At 40.2% G+C, this 13,078-nt stretch overlaps 1 protein-coding gene and 1 long non-coding RNA gene across 3 annotated transcripts in view; both read right to left on the reverse strand.

The window, feature by feature from the left end:
• The window catches only part of elna (elastin a), a 62,158-nt gene that overhangs the window by 39,730 nt on the left and 9,350 nt on the right, over positions 1-13,078 (reverse strand). For both annotated transcript variants that reach the window (XM_088011917.1, XM_088011916.1), the window contains exons 2-5: positions 7,804-7,872; positions 7,521-7,568; positions 4,136-4,237; positions 3,945-3,971 (exon numbers count right to left, since the gene is read on the reverse strand). In XM_088011917.1, coding sequence (XP_087868043.1) covers positions 3,945-3,971; positions 4,136-4,237; positions 7,521-7,568; positions 7,804-7,872 — 246 coding nt within the window. The remainder of the gene's footprint in view (positions 1-3,944; positions 3,972-4,135; positions 4,238-7,520; positions 7,569-7,803; positions 7,873-13,078) is intronic.
• LOC148155832 (uncharacterized) lies at positions 5,433-5,787 on the reverse strand. The gene is made up of 2 exons (XR_015764976.1): positions 5,658-5,787; positions 5,433-5,601 (listed from the first exon to the last, which is right to left on the reverse strand). It is a non-coding gene; the product is annotated as an uncharacterized LOC148155832 (long non-coding RNA).

Below are 13,078 nucleotides of genomic sequence, written 5' to 3' on the forward strand. Positions count from 1 at the left end.
ACCATGACATGCTAAACGAGAACCTTAGTTCCTCAACCTGATCACTGAAGGCGGTTTTCTCAGCAAGACAAAGATTCAGCACAGACTGCTGAGGAAACAAATGATCAAGGTTCTGGTGTGGCCTTATCGCCCTCCCAAGCTTTCAATGGGAAATCGGTGGAGGCAGCTGAAGTTATAGTTCTTGTGAATTGGACTGAGCCAAAATACCACAAGAGATGTGTTGTTACACTTGGTGACAACCTACAATAAATGTCTTATGATGTCCTTGCCAACAAAGATTTTTCCACCATTTTCTAAGTCATATTTTGCTTCAGGATCAAACATTTTATTCAGAGAGACATAAACTTTTATTTAATGTGTTTTTCTTGATTTTTGTTTGAAGCTCTGTCTCTGTACATTAAACTGAAGGAATCATAAATAAATATTTGAGACTGTTCCTTTTTTTCAAGGGAGTAAACTTATAAATTCAACAGGGGATAAAGTAATTATAACTCGTAGTGTTTTAATGGAGCTCCAGCTTCTTCGGCCAAATTGCATTTTTGATCTGCAGAAACTGCTGAAATGTAAATGTCATACTAAATTGTACTTTGTGCATTTTAAAAGGTTTATCATTAGATCTAACAAAAATAAATCACAGTTAGATTTTAATTAACTCCCATCTGTCTCTGCAACCTAATAGGCATTCAAACGTTTTGTAGTTAGTTTGTAGCGGAAAAACAAAATAATCTGAGCTGCAGTGAATTGAAGTACATTGAACTGAAATAAATGTAACTGAATTGATCAAGCAGCTGGTATTTTGAAGGAGGCAGCAGGGATGTTTCTGGTCCGGGGTTTGAGAGTTTAAACTCTGATCAAAAGCTGACTGCACATCAATCTATTGGCCAATACAGAAACGAAAGATTTCTCTCATGCGTAGCCTTGAGGATCCCATTATTAATAGAAATTGACAAAATATTAGAGACACAAAGATGTTTTTCTCTCTGGACTTCAGACTGGCATGCTGAACAGAAACACAGACTCTATTGTATTTCACTCTCCTCTCCAGACACATTCTTTCTCATCTTAGAGCAAGGTCCTCTATTGGTGCAATAAAGCAACCACCAACAGTAAACTACGCGTTTCATTTTAACTACCTTCAAGTTGCCTGAAAGAGACAAGAAGCGTACTTGCAACAGCCAACTTCTTGTAATTATGCCGTAAGTGCTGGATCCACCTTTGCTCACAGCAACACAGGAAAAGATGCAATGTTTAACAGCTGTTTATAAGAACAAGGTTGCAGCTTTCGGTGCGCTGTCGAAGCGGAGAGCTGACAGGCTTCACAATTAGTGTAACATTTACAAGGTTCTGCACGAGCTGTGGTGCAAAGCACAGCAGTCACGCTACTCACACGTCCAGCTGCTGTTCTCTGCTACAGGCCATGCAAGGTGCATGTGTGGAATGCAAAATTGTTACATGGATTATGCCTAAAATGACTGGCAGCTCTTTATATGTGCAAGCAGGTATCCATAACAATGGGGCTCTGAAAGCTGATTAAACAGTGAATTAGTTTTAGGTTTTCTGGTAGCAAATTGTTTTATCAGGCTTGTTTCTACAGCACCAGGCAAACACTGATGGATCTGACTGGGTCTGAGTGAGGTTTGCCAACAGGTGATCTGCACGTCTGTACAGTTAGAAAAACTTCAGGTGTAGGCAAATCCACACCAGCCGATTCAAAACCACGCAAATCTATTCATGCATAATTGTGAAATGTTACAAGAGTTTAGAAACTTTATATAGATAAAAATCTGAAGATTGGGGTTTGTACTTGTATTTCAAATTCAAACCCCTCTAAATTAATAACAATTTACTCTCAGAAGAACAGCTGTTCTATAAAGGCCTCCGAGGATTTTCAGAGAATATTAGTGAAGAACAATGAACACCGTAGACAGAAGAGGGAGAAAGATATGATGTTTAAAAAGGATTAGATTATAAAACAATATTCCAAGCATTCAGTCCTTCAGATGAAAATAGATTTCAGATGAAGTAGAAATCAAACTGATTGACTGGGAAAGAAGTGCATCAATCACTGAAATAGCCAAGGTCAGGAGAGCTAGTCACAACTGATTTTATGGAGAATAAACATAAAGAAGGGTAACTCTGATAGAAAACCCGAGAGGTGGTGCACAACATGAGACACTGGCGTTTGGGGAGGAGTATTAATTCCAGCAAACATAAACATCCAGTCAGAATTATACTGGAACCCTTTAGATCAACATTGTCCTATGTAAAATGGCCTAGTCAAAGCCTAAATGCAGTTGAGGATCTGTTTTAAGAGAAAAGTTGATGTTTAGTGACGCTCCATATCCAAGTGGACTCAGCATGAGCCATTGTCCATGGAAAAATTTGGCAAATTTGTTTTGTCTTTTTGTGTCTAAAGCTGGTAGAAACAATGCCTCAAAAAAAAAAAACTGGAACTGCAGCAAAAAGTCATTCAACAAAGTTTTGACCAACAGGAGATGAAAACATGTGCATGCCACACTTTTTAGACTTTTATTTGTAAAGCCTGTAAAAACAAAAAATATTTCCTTCCACTTGTCAATTGTGTACTGCTTTTGTTGTTGGTCTGTCACATAAAACCACAAAGCAAAACAATGAGGGCTGTGCTTGTAAAGTGACAAGCAAATGAAAACGTTCAAGAGGTTTGAAAACTTTTGTAAGGCACTGTAAAGTGATGATGTTAAGAATAATCCTTCTGACGGATTTAAATGTCCTGCTGATTAAAACCAGCACTAACATTTGATTACTGTGCTGCTTTTTGGAGCAGAAAAAAACTTTCATTAAGCCTTTCCCTTGAATTCAAAAGTCCGTAAGGCCTTAATTACCGCTCTGATATTTCGTCATAGTTGGGATTAGCATGGATGATGAATGGCAATGCACAGATCCAAAAGTGCACTGGTTAGAAAATGGAAACAAGCTTTTAATACAGTTTGTTTCCTATTTTCTCACAAAAATTCAACATCTTCCAAGCGCACCTTGCGAGGAGAGGGGTGGGTCGCTCGAAAGTTAGAAATATTTCTCAAGGAATGCTGTGCTGCAACCAGCCAAAATCAACTTCCGCTCCATTCTGGATATTAGCTCATTTTCACCAAATGGCCCTCTGGAAAGTCATGTTGGAGGACGGGGTGTGGCGGGTCCTTCTGTAACCCGCTCTGTGTGTAATCAGGACTACAAGATTATTGCCTGGTTCCTTATCTTTCTAAACACACAGAGGTGGGCTGAGATTGTATCAGCAGCGCTTGGGAGAAATTAACCAATAGCTAAACACCACTAAAGCACCAATAGGGGCGAATACTAAAATACAGAAGGGAAAATATTTACAGTACAAGTATCGAAGAAAAGGGCCATGCTCAGTTTCAACAAGAAGGTTTCCATAAATTGTAAAGCTCTATGATTACAATAACATTAATCAGTGCTTTGGCACCATTGTTTGGCAGCTGCAGATGACTGTTTGCATTCTGACAACCATCAGTTCCTTAATACTCCCGTTACAGCAGAGGTGAAGGAGCGCTGGCACCCACAGTGCTCCCACTCAGGATGCACTGAACAGCTGCGAGGCCAGTAAAAACAAACTCACGCCGGGCGATAAGAAAAACTTGGTGACAACCCCAAAGAGCCGTTCGCCCGCATTGGTGAACCCCTGTGCAACCTGACGGGATTGGCGTCTATACATTAGGCTCCTTTATCAATTCAATAACAATACATCAGATTTCCTTCCTTTCGTGTTGCAAGTCATGGAGAGGAGGTTTCCATGTTGATTGTCTGCGTTGTTGAAACTGAGCAAGAAGGCAACATTAACACACATCTTCCAACTTCATAATCTTTAACGGCCATAACATGTGCATCCAAATAAACAAAAAAAAGTTTCATAAAACAGGAAAATGACTGTATAAATGTCTAAGGCTTACCTGGTTTTGGAGGCTTTCCTCCTTGCCCTGTTGGGGAAAAACATAAGCATGTTTTTTGTGAACTGCATAAAATCTTCGGTACAAAAATATTTTATTCTGCCAATGCAGACAATTCACAAGTTGATTTAGTTTGTTTACAACTTTGATAAAAATTTATGGCCTGTTTGCAGGCCATAAATCCAACATCATACCTGCTGGCAGCCCTCCGTAGCCAAGGCCGCCCGTTCCGACTCCTCCTGGTACCAAACCGCCGGTCCCAGCACCTCTGCCTCCACCGCCATAACCTCCTAGTGCTGCAATCAGAATCACACATGTGCTTGTTTAATATGCATGCTGAATTTTACATATCACAATGAGAAAAATTCTATCTGACTTAACTATTCTGAAGAGAGCAACCGTCTTGCTCTGAGCATGTTAACAGGATATGCGGTATTCTTTATTCATGCAGTTTGTCAGGAACTATGACCCGTAGGTCAGGATGTCTGACCTGGCAACACCCAGAAAAACGTGTTTGTAGACAGTAGCGTTGGAAGCCGTCCACTAAAGGAAAATGACCTTCAGGGTTTAGGTTTTCTTTGGAAGTCCTGAAACAACAGACTGGCACCAGGTGGGAAAAAAGACTGCAGCTATTGCGACTCCAAAAGCAAAAATTTGGGTCTGGAGAAGATATGGAGAAGGGCTTTTGGTTGACCTCAAGAAAGTTCTGGGGAATACTGTTGAACGACTCAGAAAGGGAAAGCAGGGTCCAGCTAAGGGTCAGTATTGTTTATGGCAGCAACTGTTGATGCTGACAGGCATTATTCTTAGGTAATGGAAGGAGCACTTTTAGGATCTTCTCAATTCGGTCATAAGATCCTTCTCAGAGGAGGCAGAACTTGATACTTAGTTGTAGTTGTACTCGGAAGTGGGAAATTACGACTTCCCAGTCGGGAAAAATCAACTGGAACGCCCTCCAAAGTTGGATTTCCCACTGGGAAACTGGGCGCAATTCCAACTAACCCCAGTTACGGCTTGTTGTACTGACCGTACATATTGAAACATGTACGGTCATGTTTCAATATGGCCGCTCCTCGCAACAACAGTAGTAAGATGTGGTGGAAACATGCTTGTTTTACAAGACGCACATGTAACAGTGCCTCTAACGTTAATGTTAATATAACGCTTACATCTCTAAGCTTAACAAATCTATGACGTTCAGAAGAGATACTGCGTAGTCTCTGGGCGTCGCCATGTTGAAATTTCGACTTCTCAACTAGAAGGCTGTTACCTTAGGTCTGACGTCAAACCAAGGGCGTAGGTTCGGTCTAAGTTTTGGTGGGGACCTTGACACCCCCCCCCCCCCCGGCAGCACAGTGAAATGCCCAAGAGAACCGAACATTTTTGAGAAGGGGGGGGGGAAACCACATTGGCTTAATAACCCCCTCCCCCCAACCATAACCATATCATACATCTTGTGTATACAACCAGATACAGTCATACTCAGCAGATCAGTTCAAGAACACTTTACTTTTTCCTTTACAAAATTCAGCAAACGTTACAAGTAAGATCAAAAGAAATATCCTCTGGATACAGCAAACACAATTGCAGATAAGAAGAAATCAATAATAAAATAAAATAATATATTGCACTAACAAAAAAAATAAACATGAATAAAATTCTCTGTATTATTGCAATGTTTGTTGTCACTCACATTCAGTGCTGACCTTACTAAACACCGGACTTTACAACAAATGCGTTGCGTGATAGATATCTAACTTATGGGTCCACTCACTGTACTTACAGCCGACGTAGCGAAATAACTTCTAATGTCTGTCCTTTTCTTTTTTGGTGGCGACATGGTCTCGGAGACTCAGAAGGAGACGCGTGTGCCCAGCTAGCCGCCGCCTTTTGCAGCTAATCAAAGAACGTCCGACGATTCAACTGACTCCCCCTCCCCCCACCCCCACAGCACCGTTCCGACACGGTCTCGGAGGCTCATAATAAATGTCAAACTAAGAAGCTTCCGTTCCGCGCACCGCCTGTTGCTGCTAATCAAAGATCGTAGATCCACGTTCTTTGAGCCAATATGGCAAAAATTGGTCGGGACTTTTTCATATCCCGTGAATATTGGTCGGGACATGTCCCTACCGTCCCTACCCAAACCTACGCCCATGCGTCAAACCCAACTCCGAGTGAAGACTTCCCAGGTAACTGGACCATAGTGTGAGCACTCAGGAGAAAACCTCTTAAGTCTTTTGCCATTGAGCAGGTTACAAGTTCATTAAAAAGCTTCCGAGTGGAAAAGCCAATTCCGATGGAGTGACGAGCCTTGTGTTTTTAAACACATACTAGTCCTAAACGTAGCGTCAACGACGAACCAGCCAAATTTGCAGTACCGTAATTCTGCCACACTTTACGCTAACTGAAAAATTCCAAAGGTTTCTGAAAGGAGAGACGTTGCGCTTTCCAGACAATATTTGGTTATTACGGTAATTTCGCCCCCGGGGAGTGACATTTTAACCTGAGGGGCACTCTTTTAATAGACGGAGCTAGCGAAAATAACTCGCTAGATATTGAAAGTTCCAGTTGTTATTGATAAATGGGCAAATATATTTACTCACAGGACATTTAAAGAACTGCGTACAATTAAAATAAGCAAATATATCCAGGCGGAGATTTTAAATTTAGGACAGTAAGGGTTGGGAAGGGGGACCTGAAAGTGTTTTCATAAACAGAATCTCGTTTACTCAGGCATCCAAAATGCTGCTTTTAAAATCTTGCATCACTTTCTAGTTGGTGGTTATTTGCATCTTGAGTCATTTATAGTGAAGACAGACTTGTCATTGGTCCTTAATAGTGTTCTAAAGAAAGCATATTGCAAAATTAATGTGTCTTTGCATTATTTTGAGTTGAGAGAGTAATCTACCATTGCTAAGATCAATCAATGTCTTGAAAAAACCTCTTTAAAACTTGACAAAAGTAAACTATCCTTTTAGCACAGTAGTTGTCTGTGGATGCTTGATTTATTCTCTAACACTGCAGTAAATTAGTTGTAGATTCTCAGTATAAGAAGTAAATCTAAGGTACTCTGTGATCTGAACAAACCACTGACTGCTAACAGGACCTCTTCTCTTCACCGCCTCAAACTGTTCCACCTTGTGTTTGTTTAACTGCTGAATGTTCCAACAAACATAAAGATGTCAAATGTTCAAAGGTCACAGCAGTCTTCCTGCAGCCGTAGCTTTAATATTTTTGGCTTTAAAAAGCTGCACAGGGTCAAACTTGTTCAGCAAATGGGAGCTGAAGGCTGGCCAGCATTATGAATACAGAGTGCGACCTGCTGCTAAATTGAGCCGTGCTTCAGACTTGTGAGTGATAGATGTGTGAAGTGACAAGCAGCAGACAGAATGTGTGCGGCTTTGCAGCAAGCCCAGTGGAAGCATTGACCACTTTATCATCAAAAATAATGAGAACAAAGAAAAACATATTTAGAACACCTCATAAAATCTGCATCTTTACATTTTAACTCATCTAAATTACTAAAAAATAATTGTTTGCTATTGTAAATATCCTGAACCCAAAGTCTCTTCCACTTACCTCCAGGTTTTGCTGGTTTATAGCCTGCAGGACCACCTCCAGCTGACCCTGTAAGAGTCACAGATTCAAGTTTAAAATTTATTTGGAACAAAAACTAAATACAGACATTTATTTTGGGTTTACTATCTTCAACCATCAAATTCTTTAACGTCATCCAACTCAACAGGGATTTAGAAAATTAAATCAGCTGCAAATATGTTGTACCTCATGTTTTCTCCTCTACAGTGGTTTAATAGCCCACTAAAGACAGACAGATTAGTTTGCTGGAGTTGTTTTCGGTTACCTGGAAAATATCCAGTCCCTGGCAAAGGAGCGCCTGGTCTATATCCAGTACCAGGTGGCACATACACACCTGCAACACACATTGGGGAAAAAAAAAACAAAAAAAACTTTTTAATCATCTGTATGTCAGAATGAAACTGTATCAGGCAGTCACCATTTCTCATTTTCCTCTTTTCCATTCTAATAGTTTTTATTTCTAAACAAGAATCCCATTTATTAGGCAAACATTCTCAAACACATTCATCAGCCTGGAAACCGAGCAGAACCACGAAGATCTGTCCTTGATGATCACATCTGGGGCTCATCACAGCTGTGATGAAGTGCACGGCGAAAGGTGAAAGCTGCTGGAGTCAGAGCGAAAGCAGAACTTCATGGATTTCCAGAAGAGTCCTGTTGAATTGTTCTCATACTGATGAGGCACCGCAGCTTTGGGTCGAGGAATTTGCAGCAGCACCCCGTCAACCCCCACCTGCGTCATCCCCCACAGCTTTGTCTCTGGCTGGAACTGCTCAGATGTTCGCTCCGGACTCTAGACGTGATGGGCTCATGTGTGCAACGAACACCAAGAGCACAAGAACCTCGGTTTTTTTTTTTTTTTTTTTTTTTTTGCAAAGAGGATTAAAAAGAATTACAGGTTGTTCTGGGACAAATAACAACTAAATCCGATGGGACGGGTGAGCTAATGCCTAAATTACAAAAGTATACTCTGAAAATGCTGGTTCGTATCAAAAAACACAATGCAATTGAGAGAGCTGGGGCAGTCGGACCATAGTGATTATGCCTAATGGCTCTTACATGTGCTGGGAGACCAATTAATTTAAACCACATGTCAAAGACGTCCATGTGTTTATTAGAGAAGACTGTGTGAACTCAGTCCTTCACACTGGCTGTGGCCGTTAGGGGAAGAGCATTACAAGGCATTACTGTCTGGTCTACCAGCAGGGATATTTATGACACCTTAAAAAAAACGCAAAATCTACACAGTTTGATGAACTGGATTCCTGCTTTAGTACATTTAAATCCAGGATGGCTATGAGTCTTTCACTAATGAGAAGTGTAATATACCTTCGGTTAGTGCCATGATGAAATCCCACTTTGCTTTATTGGACAGCTAAAGCTCAGGAAATGAAAAGAAAGTGCCATTGAAAAGGCATTCAACATGAAAACCAATGAGCCATCTTCTATGGTGTGTGAAGACGTGTTTTTATAATGAATTAATAAAAATGTAGAAAGGATGAAACTCTATAAATCACTGTCAGCCTTTTCAATACTTTACAAAGCCAACATGTAAAATTAAAACCCTTTTTCTGAAACGGAAACAAGCCTTTTGGATTCATAACCGGCAAGACAGAAAGATAGTTCCATATATCGGTGACGATGTAACAGCATTGCCTATGACTGAAGAGAAAAAAAAATGATTTTCTTGATAAAACATGTTAACAGGATCAGTGGTCATGTGTCAGTCGACAGAAAAATGAAAATGTGAGTGCTTCTGCATGAACAGGAAGCATGGGGAAGCTCCATGAAAGCAAATGCTCCCACATACTTCATTGGAAGAGACTCAGTCGACTTAATCCAGACGGCGTGACGAAAATTGCATCATTTGTATTCACAGAGAGGCATCCATCTGCCAAAGTCCGCACCGGGCCTGGGTTGAACTACAAGGCACATCTTTGTGCAACGAGCTGTGTGACTGGTCAGAAGTTTGTTGCTATGATTTATGTGGAAATGCACTCAGATTGCAATGCTGATGTCTCAGTTTAACCAGTCTGCTTCCACTGTCTGGTGTTTGAATCCACAGGGGGCGTGAATACTTTCTGAGGAACGATTGTTATGTCAAGTTTTTACAAGACTTCGATACATAACTTCAAAGACCGTCAAATGGCTAAAAAAAAAAAAAAAAAACACGCCTGGGGGAAAAGTGTGGCGCTCTCTCAGTGACCGTTTTGTAAGAGTGAAACGGAGGAGGCAGGGAGGAAGTAGGAACCCTGCTGGATAGGAGCCTGATGTCCCCCAGGTGGCCTGCTCCATGTGTGCTGGTGACTTTATGCCCTGAGCAGCACTTTGGCTAGCTGTTAATGTCTTAAAATGTACTATGTAAAATATCTTGCACTTCTCAGTACAAAGCATCAGCTGATGTATATTGTGTTACATCAATATGTGGTCTCTTAAAACTAATTTACTGTTTATCCTCAATAATAACATACGGTAGGGTCAACTCATTTTTTCTTATTCCTCATGATTCATACGAGGAAGTGAACGTTTGCTAGAAGATGCCATTCAAGTATTTACTCTTCCCTCCACCGCAGGTGCAGCATTAGCAGAAAGCTACGTTACTGTGGGTCAGTTTTGCCGTCACAAGTAAAATATGGATCGAACATATGCAGAGGAAAGTGAGACTTACAATCATTGCATGGCTCATTAATACGAAGTATTCTGGTGACAGATAGATGAAGTGCTGCCCCCCATGGGCAACAGAGTAACAGCGCTGGTCAGAACTGACGCCGATGTTGCAACATCTAGCCTGACCACTGCCAGAATTTTAGTGTTTTGAACGGTTTTTGTCACAGTCGTTCACTATTGTCATAAATTACAGGCACACTGGGCTCGCCGCAATGTGCTCAGAGAACATTTTCTTCTGACTTCTTGCTTCCCACTTGAGAAAATTGCTTTCTCAAATCTGAGCTGCAGGCTTTTCTATCACTCCTTATGTCTTGGGCGGACTTTGTGATACGGGTTGATCCCGAGTTAAGCAATGGAAGCACAGCATCATCACTCTTGGGCACCTTTTAGCTTTTGTTTTTTTTAAACTTTGTTTATTTTAAAATAAAATCTTGATCTCTGTCATTGAGCTAATGTAACTTTAATGAGCTATAAGCCGCAAAATTATACAGAAAAACTGATATATGCCCCATGCTGGGATGCCACTCAAATGTGCTGATCCACCAACGATCTTTCGTAAATTGAAAGAACAACAATATTCCTTTATACAAAGCAAATCTGTGGTCACAATTTAATCGGAAGGACATCTGCTCGTGATCACGAACAAAATCTTTTCTTCAGCAGGGAGCCAAAGAGGGCTTACAGTCAGCCTGATTACGTTGAAACCGGGAGAATGTGGCTTCTCCGAATAGACGTGTTAATGGCAACAGTTACAGTGACAGCTGTGCATGATTTCATGAATGAGCAAATAATTTAGAAGATCAGAGAGCTAAACAATGGCAGAGCTGCTCAAATTTCCCGTGGTTTGGCCTTGCAGCACTGACCAAAAAAAGCTGAAAATCCTGGAGACTAAAAAACTGAAACTACAACAATAAATGTAACATCTGTGAGAAATGTAATATCTGTGTTTATGAGCATCTGACATTTTGTCCTTTCGAATAGATCATATATAGTCCTTAACTGACGAAGGGTGTGGAGTGATTGTTCTCATTTTCGCTCCTTCGTTTTACATTCAAAAGAAGGATTTCCTGTCTTGGCAGGAAAGTGGAAACTTCGAGTCTGTGAGCAGCACTTTTTCCTTTAGCTTAAAACCCATATCTCGCTTCTGGTGCATTCTTACAGAGTGCATGAAGTTCACAAAGATGGCAAACGCTGACTTTTGCCAGGAGAAGAATTTTTTAAAAACTGCCTCCTGATCATTTTAATTCAAGTCACCGTCCACCGCCTGCATTCCTGGAGAACTCGACCAGGTCATGGGAATAAGCTGGAATGTGGTTCAGGGGGTAAAATTATCCAGGAAAAGAGATCAGATGAGGCTGAATTTATGCAGGAGTTAACTCAGGTCAAGAGTTTACTGTTTGTACTGTTTGAGTTGTAGCTAAGTTTGACAACTAGAAAGCTACGCAAGTAAGAGAGCAAAATGACTTGAGTTAGGCACTCTTGATTAAAATTATAGTAAGATTTAAAGTCAAATTAAAAGTGTTAAACATTGTTTCATCTGTTATGCAGTGGCGTCATCCTACTCTGAACCATTAAAAAATCCTATCTTCGTTTAATACACATGTAAATCCCCCCCGCCCCCTCAAAATTATCCAAATTTATTGACACTCTTTGCAATTAATTTTTCTAAAACTCCTTTTGCCATCAGGACAGAACTTCCCCTGCAACATCTGTCAAAATTAACACTTTCTCTTTGCACAACATCTCCAGATGACAACTCATTTTTATTTTACTGTCCTGGTTTTTCTTGAGACTTTGCGCTGTAACAAGTTTTCCATGGCCTCTGGAAGAGAAAGGTCAGATCTGCTACCGTGCTTCAGAATAACCCTGGAGAACTTTTCCAACTAATTCTCCTTTGCTTCACCCCTCATCTGAAGTATTGAGGAAGTTACAAGAGTAAAACTGTCATATTGTTTCTTGGAAAAAAGACAATCAGCTTCAGTTTTCTCTGTGTTCTGAAACTGAACTAATTTTAAGAAATATTCCCTTCTTTCACATCTATGAACTACGTGTATCATCTATGATGCTCTCTTTTTTTGGGGTAAAGTGAGTTGAGAGTGTACATGATGTCACAGTCTCCCTTTTTCTCTTTTACACACATAATGATCATCATTTTGAACTGAAAGTAAAATGCTTCATCACAGTCTGATTTAATTTTGGACAAACATGAGTACTGATGGTTTATCTTCTAATTTTTATTATTGCAATTTCACACATCTAAAATAATACACAAGTCTAAACCAAGTTACTTCATTCAGTTTGTTGTAAAACCAAATTTAGGAACAAGTGCTCTCGACTCTAATGATATTGAAAAGCTACTGATTTAGATAATTTCTAAATAGAGATGAAGTTCGCCATAAAATAAAATAAATTCTGCCCAGCTGTATGCATGTTTAATCCTGATCAATGCCGTGTTTTAAACGTCACAGTGGAAAACAGAAGGGTGATGTGTTTATCATCTGTTTAGCTGGCAAAATAATTTAGCATTAAAAAACAGATGATTTACTACAAAGTCTAACCGGGAACATTTATTCTGTGTGGATTTTGTTTTATGGATAATAGCGGTTGCTGCACCCAAAACTAATGACTGAACATTAAAATGTTTGGAAATTTTAAGTCAGAAAACTTGTTTTGTTTTCGGATCAAACTAAAGCCAATGATGTGTTTTTCCATAGTACCTCCCATGTTAACAGCGATTTTTACAACCGTTCTTTGTGTGTTTTAGTTCATTTACAACAACCTGGTGAGTAATTTGACATTTCCCCGATCCCTGTGCTGTGGTTGTTTAATGCCTGGCTGCTAGGGATGACAATTACCTTTCCTGTAGGGGCACA

This window comes from Poecilia mexicana, unplaced genomic scaffold (genome assembly GCF_051168715.1).
Source record: "Poecilia mexicana isolate PSO_F unplaced genomic scaffold, ASM5116871v1 scaffold_13, whole genome shotgun sequence".
Taxonomy (NCBI): Eukaryota; Metazoa; Chordata; class Actinopteri; order Cyprinodontiformes; family Poeciliidae; genus Poecilia; species Poecilia mexicana.